The sequence below is a fragment of the Trichosurus vulpecula genome, chromosome 1 (assembly GCF_011100635.1).
Source record: "Trichosurus vulpecula isolate mTriVul1 chromosome 1, mTriVul1.pri, whole genome shotgun sequence".
In the NCBI taxonomy this organism is placed as follows: domain Eukaryota; kingdom Metazoa; phylum Chordata; class Mammalia; order Diprotodontia; family Phalangeridae; genus Trichosurus; species Trichosurus vulpecula.
Genome location: NC_050573.1, coordinates 147,286,099 through 147,306,654, shown reverse-complemented (window position 1 = coordinate 147,306,654; position 20,556 = coordinate 147,286,099). Strand labels below are relative to the sequence as shown.

The 20,556-nt window shown below is 36.9% G+C and overlaps 1 protein-coding gene across 1 annotated transcript in view; it reads left to right on the top strand.

The window, feature by feature from the left end:
- The window catches only part of VPS13B (vacuolar protein sorting 13 homolog B), a 1,100,792-nt gene that overhangs the window by 517,260 nt on the left and 562,976 nt on the right, over window positions 1–20,556 (top strand). Inside the window, 1 exon segment of the mRNA XM_036759288.1 lies at window positions 10,361–10,595. Within this exon segment, the coding sequence (XP_036615183.1) occupies window positions 10,361–10,595 (235 nt within the window).

Here is a 20,556-nt window from a genome sequence, read left to right as displayed (position 1 = left end):
TGTGGTCACTCACAGACCAGAGCACAGGCCAGAAGAGTAGTAAAGACCTCTCTTTAGATCACATCACCTTGGAAGAACCGAAAACTTACAGGTCCCTAGAAGTATCTCTGAAAAATAGCTACATAAAACTCTGAAGCTTGAGACAGTGTGCCCTCCACCCTGGAGGCAGAACCCTACTTTAACAAAGACTTAAAAGTCAAGTAATAGGCTGGAAAATGAGCAAAGAATAGAAAAAAATTCTCACCATAGAAAGTTGCTATGTTGACAAGGAGGATCAAAGTACACATTCAGAAGAACATAACAGAGTCAAAGCTCCTACATCCAAAGCCTCCAAGAAAAATATGAATTGGTCTTAGGCCATAAAAAAGCTCAAAAAGGAATTTGAAATATCAAGTAAGAGAGGTAGAGGAAAAATTGCAAATAGAAATGAGAGTGATGCAAGAAAATCATGAAAAACTAGTCAACAGCTTGGTAAAAGAGACACAAAACAATACTGAAGAAAATAACACCTTAAAAAACAGGCTAGGCCATCAAATGGTGAAAGAGGTCCAAAAAGCCAATGAGGAGAAGAATGCCTTAAAAAAGCAGAATTGGCCAAAGGAAAAAAGTGGTGCAAAAATTCACTGAAGAAAAAAAAAACTCCTTAAAAAGTAGAATTGTCCAAATTGAAAAGGAGGTACAAAATCTCACTGAATAAAATAATTTCTTAAAAATTAGAATTGAGTGAATGAAAGCTAATGACTTTATGAGAAATTAAGAAACAATAAAACAAAACCAAAAGAATAAAAAAGTAGAAGAAAATATGAAATGTCTCATTGGAAAAACAACTGACCTGGAAAAAGACCCAGGAAAAATTATTTAAACATTATTGGATTGCCTGAAAGCCATGATCAAAAAAAGAGCCTCAACATCATCTTTCAAGAAATTATCAAGAAAAGCTGACCTGATATTCTAGAACCAGAGAGTAAAATAGAAATGGAAAGAATCTACCAATCACCTCCTGAAAGAGATCCCAAAATGACATGTAACTGGCGAAAAATAAAATATCAAATGTGAAAATAATTTTAAAAAGACCAAAAAATAATAGCCACTAGTATTTGCATTGGGTACCAAATTTGAATGTTTGGGAAATTCAGAAGAGGAGAGGTTGCTTAGAGTCAGTGATTAAAGGAAAATCTGTAAGTGCTCATCAAAAGTATATCAAAGTATATTCTACTATCCCTGCCAGTGAGTTGCTCAGTATGTGACAAAGTGCAGCCATTATCGGAAAAGGTAGCAGTTTTGTAAGGAGAATGCCATATATCAGTGAGGGCTAGTAGGTGAAAAGAGTGAGAATGTATGTTTAAGATGAAAAAAAAAAGTATGTTGATTATGAAGCAATCACTCCAGAGAGTACAGAGTACAGTGGAAAAGAAAACAGGTCTGGAGTTGGCTGGGGGTTGGTTAGGGAGGGTTGGGTTGAGGTAGAGTGGCCTGAGAGATTATTAAATTGATGGGGTGAATATAAGGGAATGGAAGTAAGCTAACTATTGAGAATTGAGTCCAAAAGTGATTAGATTGGTTCCCACTAAGGGAACTGAAAGATTCTTGAGGTCCTAAGTTTTGTCTTGTGAGATCCATATTGGCATTCACAGTAGGCAGGAATAGTCAGAGCTCTAGGATCCCAGTCAGGAGTCCACGGTCACTTGCATGTCTTCCCTTAGGTTCAGTTACCTGATAGAGATATTATGTCTTTTGAGGGCAAAGGAAGGCCACCTCATAGTAGTCAGGAGTAGGGAGTCTGATAGGAGCCTAGTCATGAGGCCATAGTTAATTGCTATTCTGGGGTCCAGGAGATGGGATAGGTCTTGTTCTCAGCATAGCATGGCAGTGGAAAACTACTCCTGGGGTAGGCCTGCCTTGGGAGAAAAATAATTAAATCATAGATCTAGAGCTAGAAGGGACTTTAGAGGCCTAACCACCTTATTTTACTAATGAAGAAACTGAAGCTGAGGAGGTTAGGTGACTTGCCCAGGGTGAGACAGTATCTATTATGGATTTAAACTCAGACCTTCCTAAGTCCAAACCTCGTGCTCTATTCATTGTACCACCTAGCTGTCAATTTTGGACATGTTAAGTTTGAGGTGAGATATATAGTTTAAGGTATTCTGTCTGGAGTTCTTCATAGAGGTTATGATGAAGGATGGAAATTTACAACTAGAGTGTAAGAGGGTGGAAAGAAGGGGCAGCTAGCTGACATAGTAGATAGAGCACCAGGCCTGGAGTCGGGAGGACCTGAGTTCAAATGTGGCCTCAGAAATGTATTAGCTTTGTGACCCAGGGCAAGTTATTTGCCCCTGATTGCCTCACCAAAAACAAAAAAAAGGGGAAAAAAGTGAGAGTAGAAAGAAGCTAAAGAGTTCCAAAAACAGAATGAGAAGCTATTAAAGGAATTTGAAAAGGAGTGGTTAGAATAGTTAAGGGAGGAAAACTATGAGGGTGCGGTGTTTGTGAGGGAAGAGAAAGTAGCTATTAGGAAGAAGTGGTCAACAGTGATAAATGCTCTACAGATATGAAGGAATGAATGTAAAAGAAATTTAAAAGAATTAAGGGCTATTCATCTGTCACTGTGTGAAGCACCGGGTCTAAAATACAAGCATCACAGAAGGCAGCACATTACCTCAAGAAGCTTATGTTCTCATAGGGGGACAGGGCACCTAAAATGCCGTTAGTTGATAAAGGTTTATTAAGTAACTACTATGTGCCATTTAGGTGGTACATTAGATAGAGTGCTGGGCCTGGAGTCTGGAAGACTCATCTTCCTGAGTTCAAATCTGGCCTCAGACATTAGCTGAGTGACCCTGGGCAAGTCATTTAATCGTGTTTGCCTCAGTTTCCTCATCTGCAAAATGAGCTGGAGAAGGAAATGGCAAACCTCTCCTGTATATTTACCAAGAAAACCCCAAATGGGGTCACAAAGAGTTGTATACAACTGAAAATGACTGAACAACAATAATATGTGCCGGGGATAAGGAGGCAACCTCTTGGGACTTGGTGAAGTCCAGAAAGTCCTAATCGAGGCCTCAAGAAAAGTGAATGAGTTTAAAAAAAAACTTTTCTTAAATGCTTACTGTATGGTAAGCACTTTGGAAGCATTGGGAATACAAATACAACAGTAGCTAGCCCCTACTGCCAAGGCATTTACATTCTTATCGAGGAAAGACCACACAAGAATTGGTCAGGGAGGCGCTGCTTTAGTTTGGAAAATTTTAGGGATGGTGAGTGGGGTCCTATCAGATACTGTATGTAACTAGATAGAGAATTTATTAAGCACTTAACTGTGTTCCAGGCAGGATACAAATCTAGTAAGAAAGATAGTCCCTGTCCTCAAGGAACTTGTATTTTCTTGGGAGAAGAGCATACATGAAGATCTATAAGATGGGCTAGGCAGGTTGGGTAATTGATGCTTCTCAAATGTTTAGGTGCCTGAATCTAGAAAGACTGAGGAGTGGAGGATAATGCCAAGACTACCAAAGTTAGTAACCTGGGAATCTTGGAAGAATGCTGATACTTTTAACAGAAATAGAGATGTTTGGAATAAGGGGTCAGTTAAGGAAGGAGGTAAAGGTGAATTTATGGAGTCATAGTTTTAGCAGAGCCCTTGGAGGTCATTGAATCCAACTGAGAAAAGCCTATGGTAGAGGACAATTAAGGTAGCAGTTTACCAAGTAAACCATGAGTAATCACAATTCAAATTTATTTAATGTTTTAAGGTCTACAAAATACTTTATTTTCACACTCACCCTGTGAGATCGGAAGTGTATTCTTTTGCTATTTTATTTTTTGTCAATAACATGTAAACAAAATTGTTTTAACATTGGTTTTTTTTTTAAATTTGAGTTCCAAATTCTGTCCCTTCCCCACTCCTTGAAAAAGCAAGCAATTCATATGGATTATATATGTATAGTCATCCAAAACATTTCCACATTAGCCATATTGCAAAAGAAAATGCAGCCCAAAAAAACAAGAATAGTAAGTAAAGTAAAAAGTATGCTTCAATCTGCATTCAGACCTCATCAGTTCTTTCTCTGGAGATGGATAGCATTTTTCCATCATAAATGCTTTGGAATTGTCTTTGATCCTTGTATTACTGAAAATAGCTGATTGCAGCTGATCATTGTACAGTATTGCTGTTACTATGTATAATCTAGTTCTGCTCCTTTCACTTTGCATCAGTTCATATATATCTCTTCAGGTTTTTCTGAAAGCATATTGCTCATCATTTCTTATAGCACTATAGAATTCCATCACAATTATATATCATAACTTGTTCGGACATTCCCCAGCTGATGGGCCTCACCTCAATTGCCAATTTTTTGCCATCGCAGAAAAAACTGCTGTGAACATTTTTGTACACATAGGTCCGTTTCCTTTTTCTCTGATCTCTTTTGGGTACTTGCTGGGTCAAAGGGTTTGCACAGTTTTATAGCCCCTTGGGCGTTGTTCTAAATTGCTCTCTGGAATGGTTGGATTAGTTCACAATTCCACCAATGGTGCATTAGTGCCTCAATTTCTCCACATCCCTTCCAACATTTGTCATTTAGAGCATTTCCTCATATGACTATAAATGGCTTTGATTTCTTCTGGAAACTGCCTGTTCATATCCTTTGACCATTTATCAATTAGAGAATGAAAGTATAAGTAATAATGATGTCATCATTGATTTTAAATGAGAAAACTCAAATCCACAGACTAAGTAACTTCCTGATTCCAAGTCTGTTACTTTTTTCTTTATACCTCTAATAACTCATAATATAATGAATGTTCTTAAGGTTTCACAAATTCAGTCTAACTAGTACTCATTAAGGACATGTACTGGGTAGTAAGAATAAATTGAAAAGTAGCCCCAAGGATTTTATGTTTTGCTGTGCAGATATGATATTGAAGATAGGAAGAAACTGAAGCTGAGGACGTTAGGTGACTTGCCTAAGCTGAGACAGTATCTGTTGTATACACACACACACACAAACACACACACACACACATAAACAGGTAAGCATCTGACTCATAATTTGAGGATGTAGTGAGGGGAGAAAGCACTATCAACGAGGGAGATCATAACAGGTTTCTTGTGGGAGGAGGCACATGAGCTGAGCTTTGAAGGAAACTAGGGATTCTACTAGGCATGGGGCAGCCTCTACAAAAGCTTAAAGGGAATAGATGGAATGCTGAGTTTGGGGAAAAGCAAGTAGATAGATTTGATAACAAGTATTAAAAGTGAAATAGACTAATAAAACTAGAAAGATAGCTTGGAAATAGTGAAGGGCTATAAATGCTACCCTGAGAAGTCCATATTTCATCCTTGAGGCAATAGTGAGCCACTGAATTTTCTCAAGTAAGGGAATGATTTGGTTACACCCTAATGCATTAGGAAGACTATTTAACAGCTGGGTGGAGCATCAGTGAGAAGATAGGCCATAAACTCTGAGTATGGTTAGGATGCTGTTGTAGTCCAAGAAAAAATTGATGAGGGCTTCAGCTAGAGTAGAGGCCATATAATGGCAAGAAGGGGATGAATGTGAAAAGGGTTTTGGAGGCAGAATGAACAAGACTTGGCATATCTGTGAGGGAGAATGAAGAGTTAAGAATGTTTCCAGAGTTCTGAAAGAATTGCAGTGTCCTTGACAGAAATAGCAAAGTCCAGAAGAGGGCTAGGTTTAGACAGAGAAAATAATGAATTCTGTTTTGTACATGTTGAGTTTAAGATGTTGGTGGGATATCCAATTGGAGATGTCCAAGGGGCATTTGGTGACACAGGATTATATCTCAGGAGGGTTGGATAGTTAGTTTTATTTTGGATTCATCTTCTAAGATATGATAGTGGAGCTCATGGAAGCTCTTGAGATCATTTAGATGGTCTAGAGAGAACCCTGGGGAACAACCGTACATAGAAGATGGAACATGCATGGTGATCCAGCAAATGATATTGAGAAATAAGAAGGAGAATGAAGAGGGAGCATGATCACTAAAACCCAGAGGAGCAATTCTATTCTGGCGTTAGAGGATACTTAGTTAACAATATCAGAGGCATCAAGAAGTCAAGAAAATGCTTTCCCCAAAACAGCCAGGTGAGATGGGTGATTCTATATAATTATTTCCCATTAAGTTCAAATTGCCTTTCCCTGACATACACTCACTGCCACCCCTCCTTTGTTCCTCACCCCTCTCCTCCTGTTCAGGGTCTCTCATGGGCTCAGAGCTGTGCTGTGTTATTATCCACAGTTCCCTGAGTGCTGAATCCTTCCATGGTGATCAGCATAGGCTTCAGCAGGCCTTTACTCTTCCCAGTTGGAAACAAGCTGGAGTCAGTTGCTTCAGTTTTCTCTTTTGTCTATCACCTTTTCAGTTTTCTAAATAGAGGTTTCCTGAGGGGGCAACACACACTCTTTGGGAATCCTCATTCAAAGGCCTGAAATACTGCCTCCATTTGAGATACCCAAACAATTCCCCATTGACGTACATATTGACTTGGATTTCTTCCTCTGAAGAAAATGTCATACTGATCTTTCATCCTTCATACACAAACTTGTTTCTATGTTTTGTCACAAACACCCAAGAACTGCCTTGCAGGCATGCCTACTTCACCAATTATCAGCTTCAAGAAAACTCCCTGATGCTCTCTTATAGCTCTGAAAGTAATTCACTGTGACCTGCATCTGTGAAACCTCTTTGCTTTCTGCACAAAGCTGCCACCTCTTCAAAGTCTATTGTGTTGAAGATGTGGATGGTTTGAATTAGAAGGAAATGTCAGCAAGATATTACTTTATTTTTCTTTTTACCTAGATCTGAATGAATGGTGGGGAGGGGGTAAAAGGTTTGGTACAGTATAAGGGTAAAATAATGAAGTGGGACTTACCTTTTAGAGTGTACGCAAATTAGTAAGAACTCAGAGTACATTCAATCCATTTAATTCACTTTTTAAAATTAGATGACAAAATAATGCTTATTTCATTGGTTCATCATAAGTAGATGATACTTCACATGTGTAGCCCTTGACATAATAGGAATCAAAATAGGAGGTGATTCTATTTCAAGAATTTGTAATAATTCCTTCTCTTTAACACATGAATGTGTTCAATATTGGCAAAAGAACACGTTGCTACCAAAACTGAAATAAGATCCTTGAAACAGAAAGGATGTTGCCATGGAAAAATGAAGTAACACTCAGTGCAGCTGTGATGCATTAATGAATAGGATATTTTTTTAAAAGATCATTTGTGTTTGGTGTGGCTCAGAGGGTCCCAACCAGATGGTTTCCATGAACAGGATCTGACCCCCGGCTTGAGGACTTCTTACTGGCAGATTACTTCATTTTCTTTCCCTTGGATTGTCAGATCCTTACATTAATGCAAGATTTACTGCTGTAGATTTATATTCAGTTACATAAATCACTCAACATTTTACATTAAACCACAATTTTAGACATACAGTTTAGTAGTTATTTAAAAAGTGTAAAAAGATTTATATGATAGCTTTAATATAGGTTATTAATGTAACCTAATAATGACTTTGAACTATTTGGATTATGTATATAGAGATTCTTTGCCCATCAGTAAAGGAATCTGTTATGTTCCTTTTTTAAATCTATTCAGTTGCCATTTACATTTGCTATTTCCTACACATTCATGTAATTCATTCCAGTGAACTAAGAATTTCTTACTTAGGCAACTGATTTTTAAAATATGCTGTATATTATTTCTGAAATTCTAGCAGGGATAGAAACAGAGATTAGAACTGGTTTTTTTTTCACTGATATAGGGAACTTCTCGTTAAGGAAGCTGCGACTGCCAATGAAGGCTGCCTAAGGGCACTGAGAGCTTAGGTTAGTTACTTGCCCAGGATCATATGGCCAATATGCATCAGAGTCAAGATTTGAACCCAGGTCTTCCTGGCTTCGAGGCTAGCTCTTTATTCAGAATGCTGCTCAGGCTCTCATTTATATTAACTTATGATTTAATAACTAGTGAACTATACAATTAGATTATTATTACTATTCTTTAGCCTTTTTGACTGAGATTAAGCTAATTAGAGAAAGCACATAAATTACTTGTATGTCATTATATGCATAAAGCTCTCTGCATGCCTTAAGTCACTCTATTATCATTAGTTATCATATTTCATCTACTGTAGTTTTAAAACTGTATGATACCTCTTTTGAACTATGGATTCTGCATGTTTTACAGTTTGAGCAGAAATAGTAGTTTATTCTTAAACTGATGAAATTTGAATATCATGGATGTGATTATTATATGTTTTATACAGTTTTGATTCTGGCACTTGCCTTTAATCAACAAAATACTTGCAGGTATATATTTCTGTAATTCAGGGAGCCCTGATTTCGTTCCTGGGGCTAATCCTTCCACAAGCTTAGGCTTACCTAGCAAATGGCCTTTGAGAGTTGCTATACTTAAAAAATTTGTCACTCTGCAGCACTTGAGCTGGTTTGAGTTTAGTTAGCATGGTCCTTAAACAATGGACTTGTATGTGATTTGTCACTAGTTTTGTCCTTTGAACCCTTTAAACTAGGTAGAGATCTGCCTTTACTTGCAGAAACTTCAAGAACCCAAGGTCATCTCTACATTGCTGTGAGGTGTCAGCTAGGATGTTAATAGCTATGTGATATATATGGGGTTTACTTAATATGTGTATATATATTTAAATAAGCTTTTCTGATAAGAGTGGTAGCTTTGTCAGCATTATTATTATTATTATTATTATTATTATTATTGTTGTTGTTGTTGGTCCCTCCTGCCAACTGTTATTGATTGAGAAAATGCTCTTTGTGAGCATTTTAAAATTTGTATGATTTTAACCATGTTTAAAAATCTAAATGTGACATGTCTGTAGGAAGACAAAGTTATTTCTTTTCCAGTATAAATAAAGTACATTCTGGGATCTTGGATCAATAAACCACTTATCAAATACATAATTAATTTCATCTTCTAACTCAAATAGCACTAGAATAAGAAACAAGCCCAGACTTCATGTAACAACGTATTTATTTTTGCAAAATTCTACTTAGATTTTTCTTCAGTGAATTGATGTCAGTTTGTCTAAGCAAAATGGCTCAGAAGTGTTGAAGTAAAGATGAATATCTGTGCTTTATTTTCAGGCTGGCAAATTATTTATGGTATCAAGGAATTCCAACCCTATTACATATCATAATTGCTCTCATGAGGGAATACATCTGCCCCAAGGGGAGGTGTATCCCAGTATTTTGTGTTTAGTTATCTTTCAGAAAATATGGTCCCATTATTGATATGAATTCCCAGAATATTTGAGTATTTATCAGGCACTGTTGAGTTATAAAGCAGCAAACTAATTTTGTTTTTATCACATCCTTAAGTAACATCATATGTCCAAAACATTTAGAAGAAGCTAACAAACATATTTTGTATTTTCTTAACAAAGCATTCAAGTGTGCAAGCTGTTGAGGCTATTTGATATCCAGGTGCAGAGTATTACTTGCAAGAGCCAACTAAGACTAACAGACGTTAGTCTACATCGCCTCCGAATTAAGAAGTCATGATGAGTTCAGTCCTTGGTTTGGGCTTAGTCAGCCTTGCTTAAAGTCTCCAAGGGTCTGGCAAAATTATCAGAAATTTTCCATAGTAGACTTAGTAACTGTATTGTGTAGATGAGGGAGGGAAATAAATTTCACTTGAATTCATATCATAGTTCCCAATATGAAAGGTGACAAAAGACATAAATCTTTTATTTATTTATTGCTTCCTTCATTCCTATTTGTATGTACATAGACAAAAATGCCCACACAAATATATATAATATCTTGTTTGTAGTAAGCATATCAATATGTAACTAAGGGATTTACTCATTTCAGACTGGCTAGAGTTTGAGCTTGGATCTTTTCCCCTTATGTTTCAGTCTGTAAACTACAAAGGAAAGGAAGAATTCACATTGAAATAAATCTTTTCAGAAAGTAACAGCATATAAAATGCTAGTCATCTCTAAGGCCTTAGCTGGTGCTAACAAAAGCTAATGAACTGCAAAAGAAGGAGGATTTTCTCACCTTTTTTGCCAGCACATTTTCTAACTCAATCATGTTTCTTGGAAATAGCTGTGGAAAGGCAGATATATTTTCAGCTTATGTGGCTATGCTCTTTTGATCAAGTTTATAGACAGAAACAGCACCTTTTCACTTAGTATTTTTTTACCCAGTAAATGTGACTTATAAAGACTTAACATTTCTTTGGTAGTGTCGCGTGTTTATTCTAGTGCAGGTATCATAAATGCATTTTTAAAAAAAAAATTAGTCTGAGTCCTAATCTGTGTAACATTTTTATTTCCTTTTGTTTTCCAGCTTGAAATACAATCCTGTTGTGTTTTCATTCCAAATGACAGCCTGCCTTCCCCAAGTACAATTGTATCTGGTGACATCCCTGGAACAGTAAGAAGTTGGTACCATGGACAAACCAGCATGCCAGGAACCCTTGTTCTGTGTTTACCCCAGATAAAGATTATTAGCGCTGGACACAAATACATGGAACCTTTGCAAGAGATCCCATTTCTTATCTTGCGACCTATTCTTGAAGAAGGTAAACTTATTAAAAATCTTGCTGTGGTCATTATATTTTATGCTTTTTTCTTTCATATATATTTATTTTTATGTAAATCAGGTTTCATACTGCAAGATTGTTACTGCTCAAGGTAAGTGAGCTAAGAATATTGGCATATATATTTATGTGTACATATATCCATATATATATATATTTATGAACATACATGCTGACTGAAAAAACTGTATATGTTTGATGCAGCACTATAGTGCTTGGAAGATTTTGCGGGGGGAAAGGCAAGCTTTGTGAAGAATTTGTTCTTTTTAATTCATATATTTGAATTAAGAGGAATGTTTAGCTATTTAAGAGATAACGTTTATAAAAACACTTTGCAAGCATTAAAGCACCATTGTATAAATGTTGTTGTTGTTATCATCTCTTAAAAAGCTGAGGCATCTGACTTTGTTGGTTAGATATGTTGTCTCCACACTTCAGTAGCAATATCTATATACAGCACGATTTATCCCTTCTAGCTTAATGTTTTCTTCTAATTTTAAGGTGATTGTACTTTGATGATTATTTCATTTAATCCCTCCTCTAAAACTAACAATTCTTATTTTTACACATATTTATATCTTTCTCAACTTGACATATTTAATTTTGCTCACTGTGAGAAGCTGGAAAAGTTTATTGAGTCAAAATCACAAAGTAAGTAATGTTGACTTGTATTTTAACAACAGGCTTGACTTTTTGAAAATGGTAGACAGGTCAATACCTTGTTCACATTACTATTCTGTAAGAGTATGAATCTTTGTGTGTCTCTAGTTTACATCATGATATTCCTATTGGGAAGCAGACCAGCTTCTTCATAGTCTGTTACTCTCAATTTTCCCTGCCTGTTTTCCTTACCAATTTTGAAGAAATCTGGATGACAGTCTTGGAAAATTCTCTTAAGTGCTACAGAAGATGACATTTTACTTTCTCCAGGTTGATACAGATACATGGTATTAAACGCAGTTATCATAGAACCTTATTGTCATATAGAACCTTAGGAGTGATCCAGTCTTACTTCCACCCCATGTAGAAATTTCTTCAACAGCTATCTCCACATCTCTAACTATCTATCTGTATAAGAACTAGCCGTGACATAGAGGTAACTATTGATCAAAGCAAATTTTTCCCTCATTTCCTGTGTCAGTCATGGCTTCAGCTTCACCTGGAACTTGCTTTTCTACTTCTCTAATCCAATTATCATAACATGATGAACCTTGCTGGCACCTTGATGCCCACACCAAAGATCATGCCCTGCACATTTTAGCCCTTTCATCTCTAGAACATCTGCCCTGGGCATTGTTATCCTGACTTGTGCCTGCCTGTCTTGAACAGTCCTTTCAGGAAAACCCCAGCCTAATTTCACTTTGCTTCTCCTTTCTTGGGCCATCTCCTCACATCCTTGCCAGCCACCTTGCCAAAACAACTGTAACCCTTTTCCCTCTTCCTCTTCTCCAGTTCTGGAATAAGGAGCTGGATCAAATCAATTCTACCATTGCTCTGTTTGGACTGTGTCAATCTGCTCTCCTATACCACATTTACCATTCATAATTTTCAGGTCCCTTCCAGTGGTAGGATTCAAATGAATTAACAATGGGTTCTCCAGGGAATCAAGCCGAGGCGCCGGCCCTGCCCCTGCTAACAACCAATTGGCAGAACTCAACCATTAAATTAGGTATGGAACCTGTGCGAACTGGCTGAATCCTACCACTGGTCCCTTCCCTAGCCACAACTCTGCTACTTGTATTGATCAGCCAGTTGAGTATAAGTTCCTTGTCTTTGCTTTTGTGTTTGTATCGTAAGCACAGTGGTTGACATATAGTAAATTCTTAATAATTGCTTTTAGTTTCATTCATTCATCCATCCATTCATTCCCCAAAACATAACTGAGTGGGTTGGACCCTACATTTTCTTAGGTTTAACCTCCTCCCTTTGTCCTTCATGTTAGCAATCATCTGATCTTGGGCCTCTGCCCTTATAGTCTCATTCAGTCCAGTCAACGTTATAAGATTAATGTAGTGGCAGACATAAATGTCCTCAGAAAATACCTGTTTCAGGTCTCTACATACCAAACTGTGGCATTACGAAGGAAAATTCAAGTAACTCTGAGGAAGGAATGTATGGTGAACTCCCCTTCCCATTTAAAAACAAACTACCCCTAAATGTGTCAGCCACTGGAATAAGGAAAAAGGCATTAGTGAGTTCAGTCACCCAGGAGCACTAAGCCAGGGCCCAGGCTACCTGTTCTATCACGGTGACAGGATTGGAAGGGACTGTAAATATCAGCCTTTTTGAGCTCTTGATAACCTACTATAAGATTCAGAGTACCATATTTGCCTTCTTCCTTGGACACACAAGATATAAAGGGAGTCAGTATAACCAAATACTCCAATGTTCTTCATCTCCCCCAAATTGGAAATGACATTATTCACTATGAACTTCACATGGTGGTTCAGACAAGTTAAGATTTGGCTCTGCACACCAACTAGCATAAGTTACTGTTAGTGTCCATATAGATACTGACAGCCAATAATTCATAATATCCATTCCTATGAGAAGTTTGCTCTGATCAACCACTATAATTGTGACCCAGACAAGGTGTCTTCCACCTACCTTCACCTGAGCAGAGACACTCCTTTCAGTAGTTTTATCTCTTTTCCTTCTTTTCAACACTGTGTTTCAAGAGTCACACCCAGAGCTCCTCATTGGAAGAGGTTATCATCACCCTTTGCTCACCCTCATATATTGTTGTGCATTGATAACTCATCCTGTCGTTCCCAGATTCTGTTTCTGAGGGCAACCATTTTTGCCAAAACTGTTTTGATTTCTTGCTTGAATTTCACAAATCAATTTCATGAATTAAATTTTCCCAGTGCCTGATGTATCTTCCTTTCATCCCCAAAGCTTCTGTTTGCTTGGACATCTAATTTCCTGCTCACATTTCAACAACTGGGTTTCATGAATTAGTCTTTCCAAGCCTGTGTGAGATCGTGTGGATAGGGAGACCTATAGCTAGAGCTTAATGCTACTCAGGTGGCTCTACCCAGAAGGTGGGACCTAGTTGCCTGTAAGACAAACTAGTCATAGGGGTAGAGGAGAGAGTGTGTGGGAGATGGCATGAATCTAGGGGCCAACGATTCAGAACTCCTCCTCTTAGCCACTTAGAAAACAACAAAGACAGTTACCATCTGGGGCTTCTCACGGATTTAACTGGCTTTGCAAAGGCAAATCTATGAGCTCCTGAAGCCAGTGAACTCTGTAGCAAGCTAAAAATCAAGATTACTACCCGTTAGATCATACCCTCACTAACCATTATTTTAATGACTTATTAGGTTGCTATTTTAAACTTCTCACGTAACCTCTTGAGTTCCATAGTAGTAGAAACCTGTCCACCCTCTGGAAATTTATGGAATGTTAAACAAAAGATATCAATTAAAATTACTGTTAAAAAGAAGTAAATCATCTTATAATAAAATTTAAAATACTGTAATTCTTCATTGCTAATTTGGAAAACTACTTTTTTGCATTGTTGGGGCATAAATTCATTCCTGGATGGCAGTGGGAATTTAGGCCATACCCACAGACCACCAACTTTAGAGGGAGAGCTTCTTATATCCCTGGTCCTTGGAACCAACCAAGTCCTAAGGATGGCTTTCTTGACTCCTTAAAGGGAAATAAATTCAAGCCTATGTAAAGTAAACATTTTCCCTTCTGTACTATTCCTCTTTCTCATCCATAGTGTTTTATTTAAGTGCTTATTTTCATGAAAACAAGTGTACAATTTATTTGGACATGGTATACTTTTTAACAAACGTACAGAATATTTCCTGGTTAAGAGTATTCCTCACAAAATAGTTTATTAGTTGTTAACTGAAATTAGGACTATCAGTCAGTAAATCAGTAAACATTTATTAAGCTCCCACTATTTGACAGGCACTGTACTAAGTACTAGGGATGCAAAAAAGAGGCAAAAGACAGCCCCTGCCATCATGGAGCTTACAATCTAATGGAAGGGGCAACATGCAAACAAATATACACAAAGCAAACTATATACAGGATTAACAAGAAATAATTCACAGAGGGAAAGCACCTGAATTAAGAGGGGGTTGGGGAAGGCATCCTATAGAAGGTAAGACTTTAGTTGGGATTTAAAGGAAGCTTGAGAGTTCAATAGTTGGAGCATTCTGGGGGTGGGAGACAGTGAGAAAGAATGCCCAGAGCCAAAAGATGGAGTATCTTGTTTATGGAACAGCCAGGAGGTCATTGTCACTAAATCAGGGAGTAAAAGTATAAGGAGACTGGAAAGGTAGGAATAGTCTAGGTTATGAAGGCCTTTGAATGCCAAACAGAGCATTTTATATTTGATCCTGGGGATAATAATGAGCCACTGTAATTTATTGAGTAGGGTGGTGACATGATGGGACGTTCATTTCAGGAAAATCACTTTAGTAGCTAAGTGGTGGACTGAAGTAGGAAGAGACTTGGGGCAGACAGACCCAATAGCAGTCTATGCAGTAATCCTGGCATGAGATAGTGGGGACCTGCACCAGAGGGTAGCAGCAACAGAGGAGAGGAGGAAGACATGTTCAAGAGGTGTTGCACGGGGAAATTTGACAGGTCTTGGCAGCAGCCTGGATTTTGGAGGGGTTAGGGTGGGGCAGGCCTTGGGTGGGGGTGGGGGTGGGGGTGGCGGTGGGGGGGAGGTGGAGAGAAGACTGAAAAATCCAGGAGAAATCTGAGCCTGAAGAATGGGGAGGATGGTGTTACCCACTGCAGTGATGGGGAAGGTGGGAGTGCAGTAGGCATAGGATTTAGGGGAAAAGATTCTATTCTACTTCTATTTTGTACATATTGAGTTTAAAATGTCTACAGGACATCCAGTTTGAGATGTCTGAAAGGCAGCTCAAAACGCAAGACTGGAGGTCAGCAGAGACAATAGGTCAGGAAAGGTAGATTTGAGATTCATCAGCATAGTGATAGTAATTAAATCCATGGGACCTGATGAGATTACCAAGTGAAGTAGTATAGAGAAAGACAAGACAGCCCAGGACAGAACTTTGATATCATAAAATAACTTTTCATCTCGATGCTGACGTTATTTTTATTTTTGTTGTTATTGTATTATATTGTTCTTTTGGGTCTTTTTTTTCACTGTGCATCATTTAATATGCATCTTCCCTTGTTTCTGTGAATTTTTCATATTCATTATTCCTTATAATACAGTAATATACTTTTTCTCTCTCAGTGTTTCCAGTAAATGACCATTTCTTTTTTTCCTCTAACACGGAAATGTTTTAATTTTCTCAATTTCTTAAGAATAACCAGGTAACAATCTGGTTAATACCTTCTTGGCAAATCATGGATTTTTGTCCATGTGCCAAAATAACTTTGTAAGATTTGATTTGTAACTATCTCCTTCTGTCTGGCTTCTACTGAAATCTTTACAACCTATTCATTCCAGGCTAGAATGGACACCACTCTTGATACCATTTGCATTGGCAATTTAATTTAACAAACATTTATTGAGTGCATATAAATATATGAATATGAACAAGGCATAGACCCTGTTTTGAGAAAGCTAGCTGTCTAGTTAAGGAGATGAGATAAATAAACTATAAATATAACACCATGTAGAATGTGCTAAATGTCTATGGAGAGCAGCAAGCAAAATGCTTTTGGATTATAGAGAAAAGAAGGAGAAGCTGAATAAAAGAATACTTTGTGAAAGAGGTAGTATTTGATCTTTAGCTGGAATAATGTGCTGGAATGTGACAGGCAGAAATGAGAGGTAAGGACATTCTGGGCAAAGGAAACAGGTAGCTTGAACAAAGCCAGGGAAGTTTGAAAGTACATCTTAAAATTATAAAATGATTAATGATACATTTTAGAGCATAGGATGAAGGCAGTATGAAAGACAGTATATTATAAGGTACTCAACCAGGATAGCTACAGTGGAAATGGATGGAAGAGAACAGTTGGAAAGATGTTTTCGTGGTAGATTCAACTGATGAGATATGAGTAATAGATTGATAGAATACTAAAAAGTATCTGCAGTTTTAAGTCTGAGTGAGGAGAAAGACGTTGATACAATTAGTGGGTTATAGGAAGTTAGCCAGTGACTGCAGGTTTGGATAGAAGTATTGAGCTTAGTTTGAGATATGTTGAGTTTGATAAGTAGGCAGGACAACTAGGTGAATTTGATTGACATGCAGTTGTATGTATGTCTGTCAAGTAGGACATAAGGGCTATCTGCCCTTCCTAGTCTTTTTTTTCCCATTTTAAAATCTTTAATTTTTATTCCTTTCGACTTTCTTTCAATTTCCACTTCTAGTCTTTCTTAAATGACAAATTACTGTTAAATTCCCATTTTATTTTTCCAGTATTTCATAAAATATATAACAATTTTAGAGGTCTCCATTTATAAAGTTTAGATATTCTCCAAATTAGTCTAGAAGCCGGTTAGCCAGGAACAATTAAGTTTATTTTGAGCTATTATTCAGCAGCGCAAACCAGATGGAGAGGGATAGAATCAGATTTAAACTTCCAAACTCCGTTCATCAGACTCCCTAGGAGGATATAAAGTAGCAACATAACCAACCAGTGAAACATAATATAGAAATAGTTCCTGACCCAAATTTTTGCTCTCACTGGTCACCCGTACTCTGAGGAAAAGAGACCTTTTCAAGAGATTTAAATCTTCATTTGGAATGGAATTGCCAGATATGGTAACTTCTAATTATCAAATTGAATTTTCTACATTATTTTCAAGGGAATTTAGAAAGAACTTGTGTGTATATATACCAGTAAATGCTTTTGAAAAAAATAATAACTAAGCACATGATAGTACCTTATTTTGCACATATTTACATATAACTTGTATATAATCAGTGCTAGTGCATTTGTAGTAACATTTTTAATATTCTTGTATCTTAAACTCTTATTAGATACAAAACCAGATAAAGTAGATCCTGTATTTTCTAAATGGTTGAAGTGAATCTTAGTCCCTTTAGTTTTATATCTTTATATCGTTCAAAACAACTGAACAACTTAAGATTGTGTATGATGATACTGTACATCCTGGGGTCTGCCTTTTTAGATTCTTGTTATTCCTGGAAGATTGATGATAAATTTGAATTCAGATAGTAGTCTTAACAATTTAAGTTGTGGCCATAGTTATTTTAGATCATAGCACATTCCATATATAAATTGTACTATGAGTGCTTGTTTTCCTTTGACCATATGAGCACTGAACCTGGAGTTAAGATGTAGTCCTGACTACCACTAAATAGTTGTATGGCCTGAAATAAGGCCCAGGGGCCTCATTTTCTTTTTGATGGAGTTGAATTAGACAATCCGATTTGTCCTTTTTCAGCTCACATATTCTGTAATTCTGTGGTTTTCTATCACAAGTATACCTTATTAAAAGAACTACTGGGATCTCTCTGGAGGCAGAAGTTTTTGAGGGTTGCACTTCTTAGAAGTCAATATGAGTTTTTTTCATAGAAATTATGACAATTTTGGTCTTATCTCAGATGTTCTTTTTAAAATATTTTTAAGTGAGGGTAGAAAGTGGGAGACTATTGTTAGGTAATCTTTTTTAAAAAGTAAATTTTCATTTATTTTTTCTTTTATCACCTTAGTATCCCAAGTAACTCTCCTTTATCCCCCTCCCTGAGCGCCATCTCATATGACAAATATTATTTTTTAGAGAGGGGAAAAACAAAAGTCACAACAGCTAATTGATGGAAAAAATCCAAAAACGGTGCAATGTATAATAATTGTGGATGTGCCACCTCCATGAAGAGAGAGTAGTTTGGGAGTGTCTTCTCATATCTCTTCATTTGAGTCCCACTTGATCTTTATAATTTTGTTACATTTACTTTTGATTTTTTTTCATGTATTATTCCATATATGTTTTTGTAGTTTCTGTATATATTGTTTTCTTGGCTCTTCAGTATGTATCATTTCATATAGATATTTCCATGATTCTCTATATTCATCACATATATCATTTCTTACAGAACAGTAATATTCTATTACATTCATTTACAATTTGTTTAACCATTACCCAATCAATGGCTATCCACTTTGTTTTCACAGAAGTGCTGGCTATAAATATTTTGGAGTATATGGGGACTTTCTTTTTATTGATTGTCTCCTTGAGATGAAAGCCTAGTAATGGAGTCTCTGGTTCAAAGGGTGTGGACATTTTATTCACTTTATTTGTGTAATTCCCAAATTGTTTTCCAAAATGGTTGTACCATTTCACAGCTCCACCAACAATGTATTAGCGTACCTATCTCACTACTATCCCTCCAACATTGACTGTTGCCTTTTTTTGGCCATTTTGTCAACTGACAGGAGGTTGTAAGTTCTTTGCAATCCTTCTTTTGAGGACTGTTTGTTTATATTCTCTGACCATTTTTCTGTTGTTTATTCATGTTTACCTTTGTATGTTTGTATGTTTCTCCTGTGTTTGAACTTCAGAATTTCTAGGAATTCCAATTTGGTTAGCTTGTTTTGTGTGCTTGTGTTCAAGTCATTGATAAAAATGTTGACCTATCTATGGACAAGGACGAAACCCAGTAACACCGTCATAGAGATTTCTTTGAAACTGCTATCAAAAAAGCTACCAGTGATTTCTTAATTGACAAATCTGATGGCCTTTTCTTAGTCCTTATTCTTCTTGACATCTCTACTGACAACGTTGGTCACCTTTTCTTCCTGGACCCTTTTTTCTCTCTGGATTTTCGTGACTACTTCTCAGGCTTTCCTACTATCTGTCTGATTGTTCCTTCTCTGTCTCCTTTGCTGGCTTATCATATATGTCATGTTGTAACTGTAAGTGTTCCCCAAAGTTTTGTCCTGTATCCTCTTCTGTTTTTTCTTTCTCAGTGATCTCAATTCCTATGTGTTGAATTATCTCTGTGAAGATAACTCACATACCTAGTCTCTCTTGCATTTCAATGTGTTGAAAATGGAACTCACTCTCTTTACCCCCAAACCTACCTCTATTCCAAACCTCCATATTTCTGTCAAATGTACCATTGTTATACCAATCCCCAGGTTCCTAACCTTGATATTATTCTTTATGCCTCATTCTTCTTCATGTATCCAGTCACATACCAAATCTTGCTACTTCTTACTCCATAAAATCTTACCCCTTCTATCTATTCACACAACCACACCTAAGTTCAGTTGCTTCTCTAGATTATTGCAATAGCCTCCTAATTGGGCTTCCTGCCTTAAGACTTTCCTTACTTCAGTCCATTCTTCACCCCACTGCCAAAGGATTTTCCTCAAGATCTGACTATGGCTCCTTATCACCTCTTTGAAAAAATGTAAACTCTTTTATTTAGCTTTTCACAACTTGGGTCTAGCTAAAGTGATGATCTCTCTATTCCCCATATAAGGCATTGTATCTTCTATCTCAGTGCCTTTTCACTGGCCATTCCTCCGTGCCTAGAATGTACTTTCGTCACCTCTTCCTCATAGGATTTCTCTTTTTCTTCAAGATGCTGCCCAAGCACTACCTTCTACTTAAAATCTTTCCTGATTCCTCCAAGCATTAATGCCATTTCCCCTAATGACCTTGCATGTTTACATATCCTCTTTATATTTATTTCTATACTTAAATATGTGCATATTTTCTTCCCTGATAGAATGTAAGCTTTCCTTGAGAGTTGCTATTATTTTGTTCTTTATATTTTTATTCCTAGTGCCTAGCATAGTGCCTTTTGTGTAATAGGTTCTTAATAAAGCCTTATTGATAGATTGATTCTTTTTCAGTTCACATAGCTCAATTAATAAGTACTCTTTTATTTTCATATTTTAGTTGGCCTCTTAGTCAGCCCAACTTCATTATCTACCAACCCACATCTCTACATCTCATCAACAAGTATATCATGAGGATCTTTATCAGAAGTCTTCCCAGACTTCATTTAAATCT